The 20,189-nt window shown below is 40.4% G+C and overlaps 1 protein-coding gene across 1 annotated transcript; it reads right to left on the reverse strand.

Annotated features, from left to right (window-relative positions):
• Nucleotides 1-700: 700 nt before the first annotated feature.
• On the reverse strand, nt 701-19,845 carry paplnb (papilin b, proteoglycan-like sulfated glycoprotein). Its single transcript, XM_055149357.1, has 13 exons — nt 19,817-19,845; nt 17,901-17,983; nt 15,010-15,119; nt 13,569-13,629; nt 13,369-13,471; nt 13,088-13,218; nt 11,390-11,710; nt 10,205-10,381; nt 8,468-8,618; nt 5,989-6,069; nt 4,280-4,433; nt 2,830-2,908; nt 701-1,134 (listed from the first exon to the last, which is right to left on the reverse strand). The coding sequence occupies exons 2-13, from the start codon at nt 17,955-17,957 to the stop codon at nt 856-858; spliced, it is 1,704 nt and encodes a 567-aa protein (XP_055005332.1). The 5' UTR covers nt 17,958-17,983; nt 19,817-19,845; the 3' UTR covers nt 701-855.
• Between the last annotated feature and the right edge of the window lie 344 nt (nt 19,846-20,189).

Consider the following 20,189-nt stretch of genomic DNA (forward strand, 5'->3'; position numbering starts at 1 on the left):
AAGTCCAAGTCGTCTGCTTTGAGCTTCAAGTCATTTCAAGTCTTTAAACCAAAGTACCAAGCTTAGATTTATGTAATTTATACGAATTTTAAACTAAATTGTACTTAATAAAATCATAGTATATTTATTAGTTATTTTATTATTATCATATCGTCAGAAGCCTCACAATATATCGAATCACAAGTTCCTTTGCGTAAATGCATGGTTTTATAGTAGCAACAGCTTATGAACATTAGGGAACTACATATCCCATGATTCAAAGTATATAAATATTTACTATTTATAGTAAATAAATAGAATGTATAGTATATAAATGTTGTAAAAATATTCATTTTTCCTTTTTAAATGCCTTTTTAAAAGATCTTAGTGTGAATTGTTACATCAGAATAGAAAGAATTCAGATTTAAAAGTGCTTCTCAAGTCTTCTCAAGTCACAGGCCTCAAGTCAAGTCCCAAATCTTAGTCCATTTTATCAAGTCAAGTCTCAAGTCCTAAAAATAGTGACTCAAGTCTGACTCGAGTCTGACTCGAGTCTAACTTGCGACAACTTGCAAGTCCCCACCTCTGCTGTCTAGATCTCAAAAACTCAAAATGCTCTGTTCCACCTTGTGATGTCATGAAGCGATAGTTTTCAAGTTAACACCTCCTTTTATCTTTAATTCAGGAGAGACGTACTTTCACAAAAAAAAAAAAAAAAAAAAAAATTTGACACGTTTATTGTTTTCAATCAGTTGATAGACCCGGAAATAACATCGCACTTAAAAACTCCATAGACATACATGTAATTTTCCCCACTGTGATGTCACTTTAACGTAAGAATGGACTTGTACGTGATGCATTTTTCACAGTGTTGCCTTATGCCCGCGCCCGCCCTGCTGTGACCCGGGGGGATCCTCTTCGGGGTGCAGGAGCGTCCCTCCTCAGGTGCCCACACTGTCTCTGGCACGCCTCCATGCTCAGGAAGTTGTTGCCGTTGCCCTGGCAGTTGCCGTACCAGAACTCGGTGCATTTGCCCGCGGTCGAGTCGTAGTAGAAGCGCACTTTCCACGTGTCGCAGGGCCCTTCGTCTCGAGGCAGGGAGCACACGTCGTCAGCAGAGGGCGCTGCGGGGCGAGGAGGGGGAGGCGGTGTAGGCTGGGAAAAAGCACAGGGATGTGACTGATTATCCAAGCGGTGATGTTTTTGTGTTTTTTGGAAGCATTTCTGTTTGGAGACTTGAGACATTAAAATATGCAGTGGTGGAAAGAGCACTGAAAATGTGTACTTAAAGAGGAAGTATTCTAGGCTACATTCAGACTGCAGGGCTTAATGCTCAATTCGTTGTTTTTTTTGTGAAATCCAATTTTTTTGCGAGGTTGTTCACGTTTCCAATTAAATGCGACTCGTATGTGATCTCCAGTGTGAACATTAAATGCCCCAAAAGTGTCCCGCATGCGCATTGGACGACACGACGACGTCACAAGCAGCGAGTGAGCTCAGTTTTTACAGAAGTCGCCTAAACTCTGAGCTTGTCCCCCAAAATATGGTCCAGTTCTTTGTAAAATGGACAGGTTACACGTCCACGACCGCTTCGTTTGTTCGAGTCTTTAGCCTCCTTGTATTTGTGTCGCAAGCTATAAAAATAAATTATATTATAAAAGTAATGAATTACTGTAATGTGTTGCTTTTTGCTGTAACACAGTAATGTTTGGCATTACAGGGAAAAAATTGTAATATTTTACTCAGTACAAATGTCAGTAAGCCGCGTTACAATGCTTTTTTAACCTGGATTGAAGTGGTGGGTTTTTCATTTTTTCTTCATACAAATTCGCTAAAATCACCGCGATATCAGCAGCGGTGAAACACCATCGTTATGGTTCCGAGTGTCAGGACGGGTCCAGAGGTGCCAGACGCAGAACTCCGATGCAGAGGACCGACGCAGAACTCCACACTCCACGGGGCGAATCGCAGCCGACACCCGATTGCACTTTATTGACACCCTGCTCCATGGACTCGGGGTTCTCTCAGGGGCAATCCTAGATTTCAAGATCTAGTCCAAGATTAGTCCTGGTTTGGTCCTGGTTCAGTCCTCCTGGTTCCCCCCAAATATTAATAAACTTGCTAACCCTACTTTCCCTCCATTGACTAGACTCCAAGCCTGACATGTAGGTGGGATGAATGCGACCTGGCTGTTCAAACTGAAGTCACATGTCAAAAGATCGGACATGTATCAGTTTTAGGAGCACATATCCAAGTGGCCTGAGTCAAATTTGAAAAATTTGATCTGTGTCATTGAGATTGTCATTAAAAGATCAGATACAGGAGTATAGTGCTGAAAAAATCAGCTTCGGATCACTTCAGGCTGCAGTCTGAATGTAGCCTGTGTTATCTTTTATTGTTTTGAAAATGCTATAGTCGCCGAAAACATCTTGAATAAGCTCCAGTTTTGTTTTTGACGCTCCCCGCAACAAAATCAGTGTGCATCCCATTAATGAAATGACTGCACATTGCATCAGATTTGTGAAGTTGTCGTGGATTGTTTTATATCATGCTGTTATATATATTTATTTTTATTTATGAAAAATGGTGTGCAAGAGAGCGTGGGTGATTGTGGGTTTTGGGAGTCTTGAACAGAATCTTCTTGAGAGATCAGTAGAGGGAGAGATTGCAAGATTACTTAAACATGCATGGAGGACATCTTAAACCGCTTGAGGTATGTTTTTGAGGAAGGAACAATGTGATAACATGGTAGAAACTCTAAAAAGTCAGTTGTAGTGTTTGTTTAAGATACAGTAACATAATAATATCTGACATTATATAAAGAAACCACAGTGATAAAAGTGCCCATACCTCTGTAGTCTGGTACTCAGGGCAGCCTGCTCTTCCAAAGCCTTGGGCGTGCGTCACTCCATCCAGACAACATCCATATCTGTGAAAGAGAAACATGAGAATTTACAGCTATAACTCCGCTGCAGAAGCTTTTTAATAAACAATGGAGATTGTGTATGTAAAATATCTGTGCACACATAATCCCACGTGAGACACAGGTTAAGATGTGACTAGAAAAACAAAGTAGGATGACAAAAATATGATGCATCTACTCTGTATTAGTCCATAAATACTTTTATCATTATTTATTTAAAAAAAAAAATCAGATTTATTGCCAGTGAACAAAATTCACATCTGATCTAGTTTAGCCGATTTTTTTTTCACCCAGAGTCACTGTGCCCGTATTCGCCTGACAGGGTATCGACAGCTTTCATAAATGTCTGATTTTGTTTAGGAATTCTTTAGAATTTTTTCAATATTAAACTTTTTTTAATCATTAAAGTGTCTAAAAGTTAATTTTGTAAGAATTATGACCGAATTATAATTCTGCATCGACTCAACGCACTCCGCTGCCCTCACCTTGTCGCCGTCGATTTTGGTTTATGGATCTGCCTCGAGGTCTATGTGCAGCAAAGAAATTCCAATGCCACAATGTTAGGAGGCTAGGACTGTGTTTGTGTAAACAAAATGAAGCGGGAAATATATGTAGAACAGATGTAGAGAGGACCAGTCACAGCCCTTATTGTCTGCATCACTTCCCCTTTCTGTTTGCATCATTTCAACACGTAGTTAGAAAATTTTGGAGGTGCAAGTCGGTTGACAAAGACGCTCTGCTGAGGGGGTTCACAGGAATGCAACCTCTCTGCTTCGTAATACAGGTAAATTGACGCATGACAATGCCCAGACCCACTCTGATTGGACAGAACTTCATGTTTCAGACGTCACACATTTTGCGGTGTAAGGCCAGTATTCAAGAAGTAACAAGGAAGTCAAATATTTTTTGGCACGATGCACCAATGAGCGCAAGCACATGAAAACAATACTACACCATCTTGAGTTCACTTTCCAGATTTTATTATAGTTCTATTACATAATATTATTATTATATTATATTATTATACTTCTATGGTACAAACCAGTTCACCTTTGTAGTCTGGCCATTCTTAATGGCCAGATTGTGTTAAAAAAAAAGAAAAGAAAAAAACCTTAGATTAAATTTGGTTGAGTTACAGAGTTTAGGGTTGTCAAAAGTATCTGAAATCAGATTACTACAGTAAAACACAATAGGACTACTCATATGTGCAGGTTTCGAAGTTGTGTAGTAGTATAGTTGTTGTTATGCTGGTGATAGTGTTTTTAAAATTCTCATCATGTTACCGAAATCTGTGTTGAGTATCGAGTCTATTCCTCAATATCTAAATAAAGTTTGAAATTTCAGTATCGTACCGACACTAGAGCTGGTCCCGCTTACCTGGATCTGACGCAGTCGTCGTGGTAGCAGCCCCCGTACCTGGGCCCTGAGGCGGGGGTCTGGCCGTCGGGGCAGCAGCCGTAGTAGGTCTGGGCGCAGCGCGGGACCGCCACAGGAGGGTAGACGTCGACTCTGTTTACATGTGGCCCAGACGCTAGACGTGTAAACACAGACACACATGGTCACTGTGGTCGGACTGGAAATAAGCCTGACATGTACAGGGTATGATTAGCTTGTTTGTACTTCTAACTTTAAAACGCTTTATTTAGCAGGTTGAAAAATTGCCTGATAGAGCTTATGTGGTTCTGTAAAGGTCCTATATCACTCAAACTTGACACTTGTGAGTTTTAAGCCATGTTAGAATACCCCGGGTTGTGTTTGCTGAGTAATCTGTCCCAAGTTTCAAGTTAAAAGGACAGTCTGAAATTTTGGACATAGGACCTCATTTCCTAGTTCACCAGAGTGTTGGAGACGTTTCGGAGACACTTTTTTAAAATATTCCATCCAGTCCTTGTATTTGCAGAGGTCGCTGGTGCTAGACTAGTGCATGTCAATGGCCATAGTTATCCTGCCACTAAAAACAGTCTTACCCACTCCACAAAACACCTGAGGCAAAACAATTATAATGCCAGACTGTTGATGTAAATGTCTGTGCTGATAGAATAATTTTAGAAGTAAAACCAACCTTGTATTTGAAGGATTTATGTCTGAGCTGCAGCAGCGAGTTGTAGTTCCTGATAGAAAGCTCGGCAGCTGCGGACTGATGTCACCTAGCCCCTATCTTAAGTAAAATTAAGTAAAATTCCGCTGCTGCTGAGAAAATAGTCCCTCAACATGCGACGATTCATTAGTCTGATTCATCAGCCAGTTTCATTTCATAGAAACCGTCTGATCTTGCAGCATTAGAATTCGTTCTCTCGATGGTAGGCGGGTACTTTTTTTATTTAACCATTCTCTGCTATTTGGTCGTGATGTATGTAATGATCCAAATCCTGTAGGAAGAAGAGCAATAACGTCTTCCCCTTAATAAAATTCACCAAACATTCTCTTTGTTCCGGCTTTAAATCCTCGATCTCGGGAATCGTTGTTAACACAGAATGTCTATCTTCGTCTACATCCATCTCGACGTTTTGTTTACTGTTGTGCTCTACCACAAAAGGGACCCAGACAGGTGCGACAAGTTTGACGTCATGGCTTCACAGCTCTTCGCTGATTGGCCGGTGTGCGGTTTACAACTTCCAGGGTTCTTGCAAACCGTTTAGTGTATTTTGATTCCTGACTTAGTCGCTGGATGGAATATTTTAAAAAAGTGTCTCTACACGTCTCCAACACTCTGGCTCACTAGGAAATGAGGTCCTATGTCCAAAATTCTGGATTGTCCCTTGAACAGTTATCTTTATTTACCTTTGTTTAGTCGATATTGGAAATTCTTGGGCATCAGCCAAAAGACTGAAGGTGTATGGAGTTTAAAAACACAATGGAGCTCTTCCTGTATTACCACATGACATCAAAAGGTGGAAGAGAGTGTTTTCTTGTGTGTTAAACTTATGTGAATGAAACAAAACACAACTCCAGGTCTGTTTGTGATGAGAAAAACGATATAGACCCTTTGATTGAAATGATTTATGACAGAGCCCAAAGTAAACAGACGTGTTTGGATGTTAATGTTGAAATAACTAATTTTACTTTAGTGGTTGTACTATATGTACCTGTGGGATTCTCGGGGACATGGGGGACAAATCCTCGCATGGTGGTTTCATGTGTCCTGGGATCTTGGACACTTGGGACCCCTATAGACACAAGACAAAAGAAATGAAAAAGGAAATGTCCAGTTTTCAGTGGTGAAAGTTGGTGTTGTTGTGATACAATTTTTTTGGATACCGATACTTTGCCTGAGTGTATCTGCTGATACTGATACCAGTCCAATACACATACAATACAATACAAAACATATTGTGAAGAAATATCTAAAGCTACACAATTTTGTCACAGTACAAGAGCAAAAAGTAAAAGTTTTAGGCTACGCTTACATGATGACGGTCTGAACAGAAGATGCAAAAGTGGCATCGCGTCTTCACTTTTTATTCCGTGTTTAGACGAGCGTTTTTGGGAGGAAATCTGCGTGCATACGGTGAGGCAAAAGTGTGTGGAATTCAATTGTGTATGTTTGTACTTAAAGCAACAAGGGCATACGTAAGTTTTCACACCACACATTTTCATCAGCTACTCCTTCCAGAAAGTTGTACCACCATCATCTGATTCTCCAGGTCTCCTTCATTTCCGTCTGACTCACCTGCGACGACCTGGTGCATCCAGAATTTGACACAGGTGATGGCAGATCCTTCTCTGGTCACTAATAGTATCTCTGCAGATTATGTACATTTGTTAGGAGCCTCCTGTAAGTTTATTAGAGCTGCCAGTGCTGCTTGAAGGTCCGACACATGGAAATGGATTCGACATGTTTGTTTCTGTGTACTGTATGTATGTAAACGTGTACGTGACCTGAGCCAATCTGACCAGAGTTTTGCGTCTTGGGCAGTGTTGATGTAAATGCTACAGTGGAGTATATTCAACTTTTCCACTCTGAAGGGTGGGTTCAGATTTTTGCATTTTTTAAGCCCTAAAAACACCATCACCATCTAAACAAAAGGCACTTCCAATAAAATATTTAGTAAGTGTTCTCGCGTAAACAGGCCCATAGTATCTCTAAAGAAAATCTCCAAGAATAAAAATGAGATTTTGAGAACTAAAGTGTTAGTCAAATGTATAATGATCCTGACGATGAGTTGTGCCGATTTAAGCATTTTTACTTCTCTATTTCGTCACTTTCTACTACAGAGCGAGGATGAAAACAACAGTAAGGTGTGAGATGTTATTATTAGCGTGTTTTAAGTGTCTACAGAGCCTCCACAGTCTGTATTTAACCTGCTCTGGGCGTTAGAGGTAACATTAACCACAGACGTCAACAGTGGCTGCTCACATCTACAGGTCCTCATTCAAGAAAACCAGAGTAGTAATAAAAGTGGTGTAATAGTAATATAGGTGTAGTAGTAGTAGTAGTAGCAGTATTTTGAACAGTGTAATGTTTAGTAATTAGTAAATAAAAGGGTAAGAGACTAAAAAAATTATAGATTTGAGAGTAGTAGTTGTAGAAGTAGTGGTAGTGATAGTGGTAGTAGTAGTAGCAGTACTTGTAGTAGTTGTTATACTAAAGGTGGTAGTAGTTGTAGTAGTGTATTAGTAGTAGTGGCGCTAGTAGGAGGCACTAGTTGGCTGTGGTAGTAGTAGTAGAAGTGGTGATAGTAGTAGTGGTAATAGAAATGGTGGTAGTAGTAGTACTAGTAGTATGTCTTTACTCTGAAGGTTTGGGTAGGGCTGGCTGTGGTAGTAGTAGAAGTGGTGGTAGTAGTAGTAGAAGTGATAGTAGTAGTAGTAGAAGTGGTAGTAGAAGTAGAAGTATTGGCTGTAGTAGTAGAAGTAGTAGAAGTGGTGGTAGTAGTAGAGGTGGTAGCAGTAGTAGTAGTAGTAGTAGTAGTAGAAGTGGTAGTAGTAGTAATAGAAGTGGTAGTAGAAGTGGCAGTAGTAGTAGAAGTAATAGAAGTGGTGGTAGTAGTAGAGGTGGTAGCAGTAGTAGTAGTAGTAGTAGTAGTAGTAGTCCTTATTCTTGGGGTCTGGGCAGAGCTGGGTGTGATAGTAGCAGCAGTAGATAGTAATAGTAGTAGATAGTTGTAGCAGTAGTAGTAGTATGTCCTTACTCTGGGGATCCGGGCAGAGCTGGGTGTGGTGGTAGTAGTAGTAGAGTAGTAGTAGTAGCAGTAGTAGTAGTAGTAGTAGTTCTTACTCTGGGGTCCGGGCAGAGCTGGTGTGGTGGTAGTAGTAGTAGTAGTAGCAGTAGTAGTACTAGTAATAGTAGTCCTTACTCTGGGGGTCTGGGCAGAGCTGGGTGTGATAGTAGCAGCAGTAGATAGTAATAGTAGTAGATAGTTGTAGCAGTAGTAGTAGTATGTCCTTACTCTGGGGATCCGGGCAGAGCTGGGTGTGGTGGTAGTAGTAGTAGATAGTAGTAGTAGCAGTAGTAGTAGTAGTAGTATGTTCTTACTCTGGGGATCCGGGCAGAGCTGGGTGTGGTGGTAGTAGTAGTAGATAGTAGTAGTAGCAGTAGTAGTAGTAGTAGTAGTATGTTCTTACTCTGGGGGTCTGGGCAGAGCTGGGTGTTGCAGGACTCTATAGTCTGGGGTCTGCTCTCGGCTCCACACTGGGCCTCTGGGTACGGGTGCAGGTCGGTGTCGAAGCAGCCCACCCTCCTCTCCCTCACCCCTCCTCCACAGCTGCGGGTGCACTGGACACACAAACACACGGGAATTATGCAGGGAGCCAGTACCGATATCCGATAACTGCCTTAATTTTGTGGCTGATAACCGATATTTACTTTTGTAAAAATAATGACACAATGTATTTATCTGGGATAAAAATTCATATTTTCACACGAGTCTGTTCAAAAAGTGTGTAAAATCCCTCAGTCGTCCAGGTAGAATCCTAGCCTGATTCATCTGCCGGTTTCACTTTGTAGAAACCGTCTGACCTCGCAGCATTAGGATTTGTTCGCTCAACTGTTGGCGGGTACTTTTTTATTTAACCAATCGCTGCTGTTTGGTTGTGATGTATGTAATGCGCCAAATTCTGTAGGAAGAAGAGCAATAACGCCTTTCCCCTTGATAAAATTTACCAAACAATTCTCTTTGTTCCGGCGTTAAATCCTCGATTTTGATGCTTTGTTTACTGTTGTGTTGTACCAGACAGACACTTGAGTTTGACGTCATGGCTTCACAGCTCTTCGTTGACTGGCCGGTGCACAGTCTACAACTTCCGTGGTTCTTGCAAACCGTCTAGTGTATTCTGATTCTTGACCTAGTCGCTGGAGAGAAATGAAATTGAGCGGAGACACTAGGTGGTCCAGCCTGGCTAGAAGAATCCATGGCAAAAGGAGAAATTTAGTTTGTCAGCTGGACAAAATTTTATTTGGTCAAATGTGTTTTGTAGCTCATCCAAGTTGCTTCTTTGACCAGAACTAAAGAAGCAGCTTGGATAAGCTGCAAAATGTATTTGATGAAATAAACTTTTGTCCAGTTGACAAGTTGAATTTCTCCTTTTGCTCTGTTCAAAAAAACAAATCTGGTGCACTGAGGACAAACTGGGAATGGCATGTGGGCACTCAGAGACTTGATCAGGAATCAGGAAGTGTGTGTTAGAATACTAGTTGTTAGCTTTATCATGATGGCTAAACTAGAGTGACAAGATTTTCATAATTAAAAACTGGGACAACCCCTTTTTGGGTTGGTTGGTAATAATAAAACTGTCAAAACAAGTGCGTAATTAAGGAAAATTATTGCATTCTGCCCATTCATGACAAACCTGTGAGTCAGTATAGTCACATTTTCTTCATGTTTTGGTCATTTTTAAGCAGCTTTTCTGTATTTTACTGAAACAAATAACAGTTTATGCCTCTCTTTACTGTTGGCAGGAATAAAACTGGTCAAAATAGGGACACCTGGGGCATTTCTTGTATAAAACTGGGACATATCAGCGGTTTTGGATAAATCTGTTGGGACAGGGGGCATAGGGCTCAAAACTAGGACTGTCTCGGGTAAATATGGACTGATCACACATAAAAACATTGAAATACAAACTGATAAACTAATACGAGAATCACATTTCAGAAGTTTGTATTGCTCTAAACTTTAAATCTATTTATCTACAGTATCTAAACTACAGGGTTAGCAGTTTTTATGCAGAATTAGTTGTTTATGATACATTAAAAAACTGGGATTTGCTAATTGCGTCCATTCAAATAAATCTTTCATTCTGACTTGGAAACTGTGCCTTTCTCAAGAGCACAGAACAGTGTGGGGTCACTGGATAACTCACCAGTCCGTAGTCGGTGACGTGCCAGGTGATGTGGGTGTAGCAGGCGGGTCGGCGGCAGGTGCGCACTGACTCCGGACGGGTCAGGCCGCTGCAGGCGTGCTCCGACAGGCGCTCACCTGACATTCCCACGCAGTGCACCTCCCGGGTCTGCTGCCCCTCCCCACAGGTCACGGAGCACTAGTAGACACAGTATACTAGGTTAGGGTGTGTCTGTGTAAAACCTCAGTCATCCAGGTAGGTTCTAGGGCTGAATGATTTGAAGAAAAAATTTAATTGCGATTTTTCTGGCAGATATCGCAATTTTGATTTCATCCATATTTTTTATTTTATTCTTTTTTTTTTTTCAAATCAAGTTTTAGTGCACATGAACAATTGCAAACATCACAGAAACTTACAGAGTCCTGCACCAACGATTTGACGCTGGACCGTTTGCACACATTCGTTTATGGCTCATTTGAATAAACTATAAACACCTCACTCCTTGTGCCGCTGTCTGTCAAAGTAAAGGACACGACTCAGTGGAATATGAGTGTTCTTTCTGTGACAGAGGATGTGCTGATGATGGTGAGTCTGTTCTGTGCTTCTATCACATTGGAGATGGGTCATGTTAAACATTTCAGTATACTGCAGGTATAATCTGCAGGTCATACACATAGACCATATATATGAATGGACATATATTCTAGCCTCTTAGCATTTTGGTGGTGAATTACTTCACGGCGCAAAGACCTACATCAGTGTATCAGCGTTTTCAGGCATCCACACAGTGTCAGATCAGATCTGTACTCAGATGAATTTATGGGAGTTGGCGGCACCAGATCGTTCTGTCTCTGGAGCTGTTTTCAATCGGATTAGTGTGAACGAACACTGCATCCACAACAAAAACGACTCGAATATGCACTAGTGTGGACCAGGCCTTAGAAATCACTTATCTCCTATTTATAACTCAATCGTCAGACCTAAATTAAAACGGTGTAAACAATCGTGATAAAGTTAGCTCCTCCCTTTAGTCAGATATAACACTCTGAAGCGTGAGTGACTTAGCATGGAATAGGGAATATAATGTTTTTTAAAACCATAAACAGTAACATGGTGATTTAAATGTTATGTGTTTGCAATTACTAGAAATAATACACAATAGAACCATAATATAGCAAAATATACAATACATAAACATCTACTCACTGCGCTGAAGCTGGAGACGCTGTATTCGGCGGCACACGGGCGCATGTTGCAGGCCTGCTGACTCGCCGGTCTCTGTAACCTCTGGCTGATGCAGTAAGTCTCCTCCACCACACGAGGGTGCTGTGGGTCCTGGATCCAGCACTCCACAGCGCGGTACTGCATGCCCCCGTTACAGGTGGCAGAGCACGGACCGTACGCGCCAATTTTGTAGACGTAGGTGTAGGTCTCTCTGGGCTGAGGGGAAACCACCACTTGAGCAGAGGAGAAAACCGTGTTTGAGTCACCCTCGTCCAGACCCATGATCTCCCCGCGGCTGTAGGTCTAAAGGAGAGAAGGTGTAGTGACAAGAGGTGAGCTGCAGGGGGAGTAGAGAGCAAGCAAGTCTGTTTATAGAGGAGCTTTTATCGTGATGTTAGCAGTGCATTCAGTTTGCATTAAAGTTGATTCTGGAGTTGTATTTAATTTAATTTCACGCTGGATTCAGTAATCCTCTGTAAAAATAAATAAATAAATAAATGAAAAAGTTCCTGTGCCTCTAAGCTTCAAGATTGTGAATAGAAACCCTGCCCAGTTTAAAGTCCATAAATCATCACCAGACTGGTTTTAAGCATTTCTGCTGTCATTACTGCTGCATGCTTACATTTACCTGTCCGAACATGTTCCTCATTACTCACTGTATATTCGAGTGTTTTCCCTTTAGTAATTCCCTCTGCTGCCAGTAGATGGCAAGCTGCACCAGATGCTTGTTTTTTGCTTTTTTTTTTTTTTTTGTTTGTTTGTTTTTTGTTTATTTATTTATTTTTAATTTTTTGTATTAGGCATTATCTTTAGTCCGAAATGAAATTCCAAAAGACCAGTGCTTAAGGCCATGTTTAAAGGCCAGTAACAATATACGTAATTCCTAATATTTTTTCTTTAAGTCATAAAAAAAATAATTTTAAGTAGGTAGTACAATTAGCAGTGGCAGTGGTAGAATGATAGTGGTAATAAAAGTAGCAGAGGTAGCTGTAGTAGTTGTAGCAGTTGTTGAAGTAGTGGGTAGAGTGGTTGTAGTAGTAGTAATTAGTAGTCGGTAGTTAGTAGTAGTACATTTTTCAAAAGGAGTGAAAAGTAAAAGTATTTTTATTATTGTCTGAGACCTGCTGAAACGACTGAGGTTTTATTTTTAACATGTTCATAATGTGAAAACAAAAATATACACATAAAAACAGCAAGGAAAAACAATAGGTTAAATAGTTTCTGTTGAACAAAATACTTTTACTTTTTGTTTTTCAAGTACATTTTTAAATGAGTACTTTAATACTTTTACTAAAGTCGATTTTACCATGTGATGCTTTTACTTTTACTTGACCCTGGTATTTGTACTTTTACTTGAATAAGAAAAACTGAGTACTTTGTGTTACTTTTCTATGTTTTGTTGTTGTTGTTTTTTTGTTTGTTTTTTATGTAGCCTACTGTCTGCCTACTGTATCTGTCTTTTGTTGTGGCGAAACATCTCAAGGGGCTCATCCTCCAAACAAATAAATTTACAAAAAAATAAAAATACTTCTTCCACCACTGTAGCCTCTATATTTGTTTTGGCAGTAATAGATTAACGTGTCCCTGATTGGCTGCTCCACCTGCCAATCACCGGACCATAAAAAATATTATAGTCTTCAGTTTTAATGTATGTTGTGGTTATGTTGTGCTATGACTCACCCTGCAGACTCCATCTATACAAATGTCATTGCGTCCCCTGTAGCACTTGGTCCCGTCCACCACTGTCGGTCTGTGTCTGTAGGAGAAGTTCTGTCCTCTGGGCGCACAGTTCAGCTCACACGGGTTAGACGCTGGAGACGACACAAAACAACACAAGCAGTTTAGTCCAAGTTTAGACCTGCAGTAGTTCCGTGTTCCATGGTAACAGCTGAACATTCCACCAAAAGAGATACAAGCAGAACACCCCAGCATGATGCCAATGCAAAGAACCAATATCTTACCTCCATAGTAGGCCACCCATGTGTGGTATTTGCCCTGGAAGTCCGAGCGGTCAAACTGGGCACACTGCTCCTCGCGGAAGTCCCTGGAGCCGGCTGGACATTCCTATTTGAACACAGTCACGAGGGAATTTATAACATCTTGTAGACAAATTGTAACTGTAAGTAGAGTAGTTTAGAGTAAAAGTGAAATTAGGCATTACTTGTGTGTTACAGATGCGGTACGACTTGGAGGATCCCATGCAGTTGTGTCCCCCATCAATTCTAAAAAACAAAACAAAACAAAAAAACAATATTAGATTTTCTGCATTAAAAGAAAGCCTCTAATCTAAATAATAAGAACAGTGATGTCAAGTAGGGGTGTACAAAAATATCAAAATATCAATATACTGTGATGCTAAATTCGATGATACAGTATTTTTATTGTGGACCTAATGTCAAGCCTCTCTGTGTGGATTGGCCATAAAGTATATTTTCCACATTTCATCTATAGAGCTGTGTTGCACATTCTTCATGGTTGTTAAAGGAAAAATGTTACACATTGTTTGTCGAGATGGGATAAGATCTTGTGAGACAAAATTGCCAGGAGATTGTGCACATATGCTGAAAATGAGCTTGTGAGATTTTTTGCCCATGTTTTTTTTTTACTTTTGAATTGGATAAAAACTACTGGCGAGATACATTTTTTGAAAAGCTGCAGTCATGAAAACCGGTACTACAGCAAAAATATGAAATAAAGTAAAATAAAAAACAGAAACATAATCTCATCTTGTCTCGTTCTCATAGACCCAGTCTCGTGTTTCATTTCATCTTATGGAAATTGTATCCCATCCCACCCCTAATTGTTTATCTTGTTAGTTGCTTGTAAACTTGCTCTTGAGTATCTTTGCTTTCGTATGTCATATTTTGAACTTAAAACAATGTCTGTCTACAAAGAATGGACATCTTGTTCCTACAGATGCGCTCACTATACAAGGATTCGGTGTTAGGGCACCATCTACTTGCAGCAGAGGGAATTACATTTGAAAAAAAAACAACTCTTAGGGTTAGCAAATTTTAAGAAATGTTAACAGAAGTATGCAGTTGTAATAAACACAATTTGGCAGGACAAATGGTTAGAACAAGTCTGGCAATGATTTATGGATTCAGGGACACGAGAACTCTTGCGGGTAAAAACGACAAAACAATTTATCAGAAGTGCCTTTCGTTTAGACGGTGACGGTGTTTTTGGGGTTTAAAAACGCAAAAATCTGAAACCATCCTCCAGAGTGAAAAAGTTGAATACATTCCATTTCTTGAACGTATGCGGCTTTTGTTTAAAAGAGATGACAATAAATGCACTGACAGTATTTTGAATGTTAAAAAAACTATAATCCCAAACCATAAGGTGAGTGGAAAAGGTTAACAAGCCCTTTTTCAACTAAAAGTCTGATCAAAACATGTAGGTGCCATAAAGTCATGGAAAATTCACGTTAGGTCATGAAAAAGTCATGGAAAAGTTATAACCAGAACCCTGGTCATAACACAATTAAAAGCTTAAAAAAGTCAATTTGGCTTTAACCATACTTATGCTAGTTTAGTCTTTGTGGGTGGTGACTTGCCCAATGACACAGCAACACTATACATCAGCAGGTGTCATCTTACCTGGAGGTGACGCACTTCCTGGTCCTCATGGAGACTCCGGTGCCACAGGTCCGGCTGCAGGGTCCATATGGTCCGAACTCGCCCCAGTAATCGTGAACAGGCTGAGTCAGCTGGACAAACATACAGGTATAGACTCCCATTAGTGATGTAGAATGGAAAACAGGGAGCAATGGTAACATCCTATAACTGGACTCCTGGCTGTGCAGGTTCGGTTCATAGTTTTTGTGCTTTGGGATAAGCACATGTTTTGGTGATGATCTTTGCTTTCTTAATTAGATTGTGTTTCCTCATCACAAACATACCTTAGTACCAAAGTTGTCCTACCATACAATAGTTTTGTTTTGTTTCATTCACACGTTTGAGTAACTCTTTAATATTAGTCTGTTTACATCTCCAAAGCTCAAAATGTTCTGTTCCACCTTCTGGCTTGAAGCAGTAGTTTTAAAGTTAACATCTCCTTTTACCTTTAATTCAGTAGAGTAGAGATTGGCAATTTCAGGTCTGAAATCATCCAAATGATTCTAGTGAAGGTGAATGGAGTTTAAAAACACAGTGGAGCACTTCCTGTAGCCTCATCTGCCCCTCTCGACGTGGAGGAGCAGCAGCTCTACTCCGAGCTCCTCTCGTGTGAATGAGCTCCTCACCCTATCTCTAAGGGAGCGCCCAGCCACCCTGCGGAGGAAACAAATTTCGGCTGCTTGAATCCACAATCTCGTCCTTTCGGTCATTACCCAAAGTTCATGACCAGAGGTGAGGGAAGAAACGAAGATTGATGGTAAATCGAGAGCCTCGCCTTTCGGCTCAGCTCCTCTTCACCACAATGGTCCGATACAGCGACCACATTACTGCCAACGCTGCACCAATCAACCTGTCAATCTCACGCTCCGTCCTCCCCTCACTTGTGAACAAGACCCCGAGATACTCGAACTCCTCCACTTGACGCAAGGACTCTCCACCCACCCGGAGAGGGAGAGCCACCTTTTTCTGATCGAGAACTATGGCCTCAGATTTGGAGAAGCCACATGACATCACAATGTGTTTTCTGTTTGAACAAAGACATCTAAATATGCAAAATTTGTGCATTAAATATGTGTGAATGAAACAAAATACAACTCCAGGTTTGTTTGTGATGAGAAAACATTATAACATACATTAGAAAATAGCATAGTAAGGGTAAGTACATGGGGAAAACCAACTTAAACTTCGCCCCACCCAGTAATCAGTGTACTTCTTGCTGTGTGGGATGACGGCTTGCCACTTAGTCACAGTGACGTTTGTAGATTTCCCTGTCGGAATCCACCAATACTACAACCTCATATTTATAGAGTACAGTAGAAACAGTGTATGCAGAGGCTGGAGGAGCACACAACGTTCTCGTCTCCTCACTCGCCCCACACAACCACAGTCACCACCGCAGCCTGCTCCCTCTGAAATAGAAGCCAGCGTACGGCCACAAACCCTGCTGCTGTCCACATGATTACATAACTCTGGGTCACAACAATAATTTTCGGTTTTCCGTTTTAACAGTTTTTGGACATGTTGTTCTCGCACATACGGTTAAAGAGCCTCACATTGCACTATTTCTGATCTATGTTATGGAGTTATTTCCTCTTCACAAACGTACCTTGAGTTGTGTTTTGTTTTATTCATACACAAATCCAACATGTTTATGCTGTGTTCTTGTCTCAGACTGAAAACTCTCTCTTCCTCCTTGTGATGTCAGTAAGTGGCAATACAGAAAAAAAGTTACAGTGTGTGTTTAAACAATCCGTGTATCATTCGTTCATTCGTTTTTCAATATAAAACCAAAAATAAGAAAATGAAAAAAAAAAATCATTCATTATTTGTCTCCAAAACCAAAAAAAAAAAAAAAAAAGTCAGTTTTTAAACTGTGATGCCGGACTGATCCAGGACTAAATCAGGTCCGGGACCAGACCGGAACCAGACTGGGACTGAGACCAGGACTTAGACCAGGACCAGACCGGGACCAGACTGGGAACAGGACCAGGACTGAGACCTGGACTGAGACTGGAAGTAGACCGGGACTGAGGCTGGAACCAGACCAGAACAGAGACCAGGACTGAGACCGGGACTGAGACCGGGGACCGGGACCAGACCAGAACAGACCAGACCAGACTGAGACCAGGAACAGGACCAGGACTGAGGACCGGGACCAGACCAGACTGAGACCAGGTTGAGGCCTGGAACCACATCAGAACAGAGACCAGGACTGAGACTGGGACTGAGGCCAGGACCAGACCAGGACCAGACCGTGATTAAGACCGGGACTGAGACTGGGACTAGACCAGGACTGAAAACAGTTTAGTCCTGGTTCAGTCCTGGTTCAGTCCGGTATGTGGTGCAAAAGTCCGGCGTCGCAGTTTAAGTCATAAAAACAGGAAACGACCATTATCTGTTTTTTCCATTATTCATTTAAACACAAAATGAAGAAAACTGTTTTTTTTTTTTTTTCAAAATGAGAAAACTGTTGTTTTTTTCTTATTTTCTTATTTTTGGTTTTATTAAACGAATGAACGAATGATACACGGATTATAAACTAGAATTATTTGGATCATTTCAGATTCACTCCTCAGTGCACAAGCAAATATTAGAGACTTTCCACTGACAATCTCAACTGTATAAAAGGTAAAACAAAAACAATATTCTAAAATTAAAGCAACAATTCAAGGTAAAGCAGTTCAATTGAAGCTAAAAATACTTAACAAAGTGGAAGATGTAGACGGTAACATGGACAATAACTGTAGAACATTTACTCGAACTTATATGAATCAAACAAAACACAACTCCAGGTATGTTTTTGATGAGGTAACAACATTTTATCTTGGCTAAAAGCGCACAGGAGTCAGTTTTGTGTAATACATGAGCCTTACCGATAAAGCGGGGATGAGCAGAAGCTGAAGAACGCCAGCAAGGAGGAAGACGCCCATGTTGTCCACCAACTTCAGACCACAACCTGCCATGGAAAATACAGTAACATCAGTATGACAAGACTTAGTGTCAACAATGAAAACTGATGTACCACCACCAGGCAAAAGTTTGGACACACCTTTTCATTCGGTGTTTTATTTTTTTTTAATTCACTGAGAACTGTTACCTCTAGACTTTTAATGCTGCGAGCCACTCTAGTCACTTTAGTCTCAAGTTTGTTTTACTGGTATGTGTCTGTTTATCTGTCTGTGTACTCCTGATGGGTTTTGCACAAGTTTTATTGTATATGTGCAGTATTTAGTAGTTGATTAGTTTTTTGATATTATTATATTTTATTACAATGTGCTGTGTTCACTTTGAAGGAGCAGCTCTGCATCTCATTTTACTGAATATAATGTCAATAAAGGCTTTTTATTCTATTATAATCTGTGTATCATTCGTTAATTCATTTTTCAATATAAAACCAAAAATAAGAAACCGAAAAAACAACATGTTTTCTTCATTATTTGTCTCCAAAACCAAAATGAAAAAATGGATAATTAGTTTTTTCAAGTTTTCGATTTTGTGTTTAAATGAATAATGGAAATGGTTTCCCGTTTCCGTGACTTAAACGCGATGCGATGCTGGACTGAACCAGGACTAAAGCAGGACTAAACCAGGACTAAACTGTTTTCAGTCCTGCTCTGGTCCTAGTATTGGTCCCGGTCTGGTCCCGGTCTCAGTCCCGGTCCTGTTCCTAGTCTCAGTCCCGGTGTCAGTTCTGCTCTGGTCTCAGTCTCAGTCCTGGTCCTGGTCCCAGACTTAGTCCTGGTCTGGTCCCGGTCTAAGTCCTGGTCTCAGTCCTGGTCTGGTTCCAGTTTGGTCCCAGACCTGGTTCAGTCCTGGTTCGGTCCTGGTTCAGTCCGGCTTCGCAGTTTAAGTCATGTAAACGGGAAACAGTCGTTATCTGTTTTTTTCCATTTTTCATTTAAACACAAAATCGAAAAATTGAAAAAACTAATTGTTTTCAGTTTTTTCATTTTGGTTTTGGAGACAAATAATGAAGAAAATCGTTGTTTTTTTCATTTTCTTATTTTTGGTTTTATTTTGAAAAAGGTATGAACTAATGATACATGGATTTATTCTGTTCACTAGTTTCTACATTCTGGATTCACACAGAAGACCTCAAATATATGAGACAAGATTTATGAAATATATCCTCTTCGTGAAATGGTTTTCACTTCACATTTGTGTCAAATCAGGTTTAAGAAATGCCAAAAGTGCAAAGCAGTGAGCAAATCGTAAAAGCTATTTTAAAATTTTATTCGGAGTTTACTTTTTGTTTGCTGCATATCATATGTACAATCCAAACAAATTCGTAGAGACGGCTATAACACATATTATTTTCAACAGCATTAAAGCCATAGTATGTAACATTTTTTGGCCAAAAAATTTGACAAAATTGCATGCATTTGGTTGTGTTTATTGCACTGAAAAACAAAAAACAAACATCCTTACTGAGAGGGCTTGCATCTCCATAAAGAGTCTTATATTAAGAGTCTTATTTGGCTTGTTTCCATGGAAATATTGTTCCTTTAACTGCAGTATTCTACAGTATGGCATAAAAATGAGAGTGAAAATGTTCCGAAATTTAGGTTTAACTTTCTATTTCCATGGAATTGTGCAGGTGACGAGCCACCTCCACTTACATACTGTACCATAACTTTAATTGTAAGATAAAATTAAACAATTACAATTAAAATACCTTAAACTTTAATTGTAAAATAGTAATATGTAAAGATATAAACAAGAAAAAGTGCTGCTACTTAAAACCAGAATCAATAATATGTTGTGGTAAAAGTAGTTGTAGTTTTCTTACCATGCAAACTTGTCCGTGCACCAACTCCTCCTGCTCAGAACTCAGGAGGGACACAACTGTACTTAAAACTTATATTTTACATCTGCCCCCCTGCCCGCCCCCTCTCTCCTCCCCATCACCACACGCCCACAGTGTCAGCGGAGTCACAGGACGGGTACTTGAGGTTAGCGCCCCCGGGTGTAAGTGAAAGTAACTGTACTTTTATGTCTTAATTGGTACCTAGGTGTTTGTTTTGCAGCGTCATAAAAAAAGACTGGTTTCTGGAGGGAGAGAAAAGAACACACGAAAAATTTCCATCGGCCAAAAGTACAACATGCTCAAGAGTCAAGGCAGGCTCTTCACACTGTGTTCTAGTTTTGACACACGTTGGTAT

This window comes from Boleophthalmus pectinirostris, unplaced genomic scaffold (assembly GCF_026225935.1).
Source record: "Boleophthalmus pectinirostris isolate CB_2022bp ecotype Guang Dong unplaced genomic scaffold, ASM2622593v1 HiC_scaffold_13, whole genome shotgun sequence".
NCBI lineage: Eukaryota > Metazoa > Chordata > Actinopteri > Gobiiformes > Gobiidae > Boleophthalmus > Boleophthalmus pectinirostris.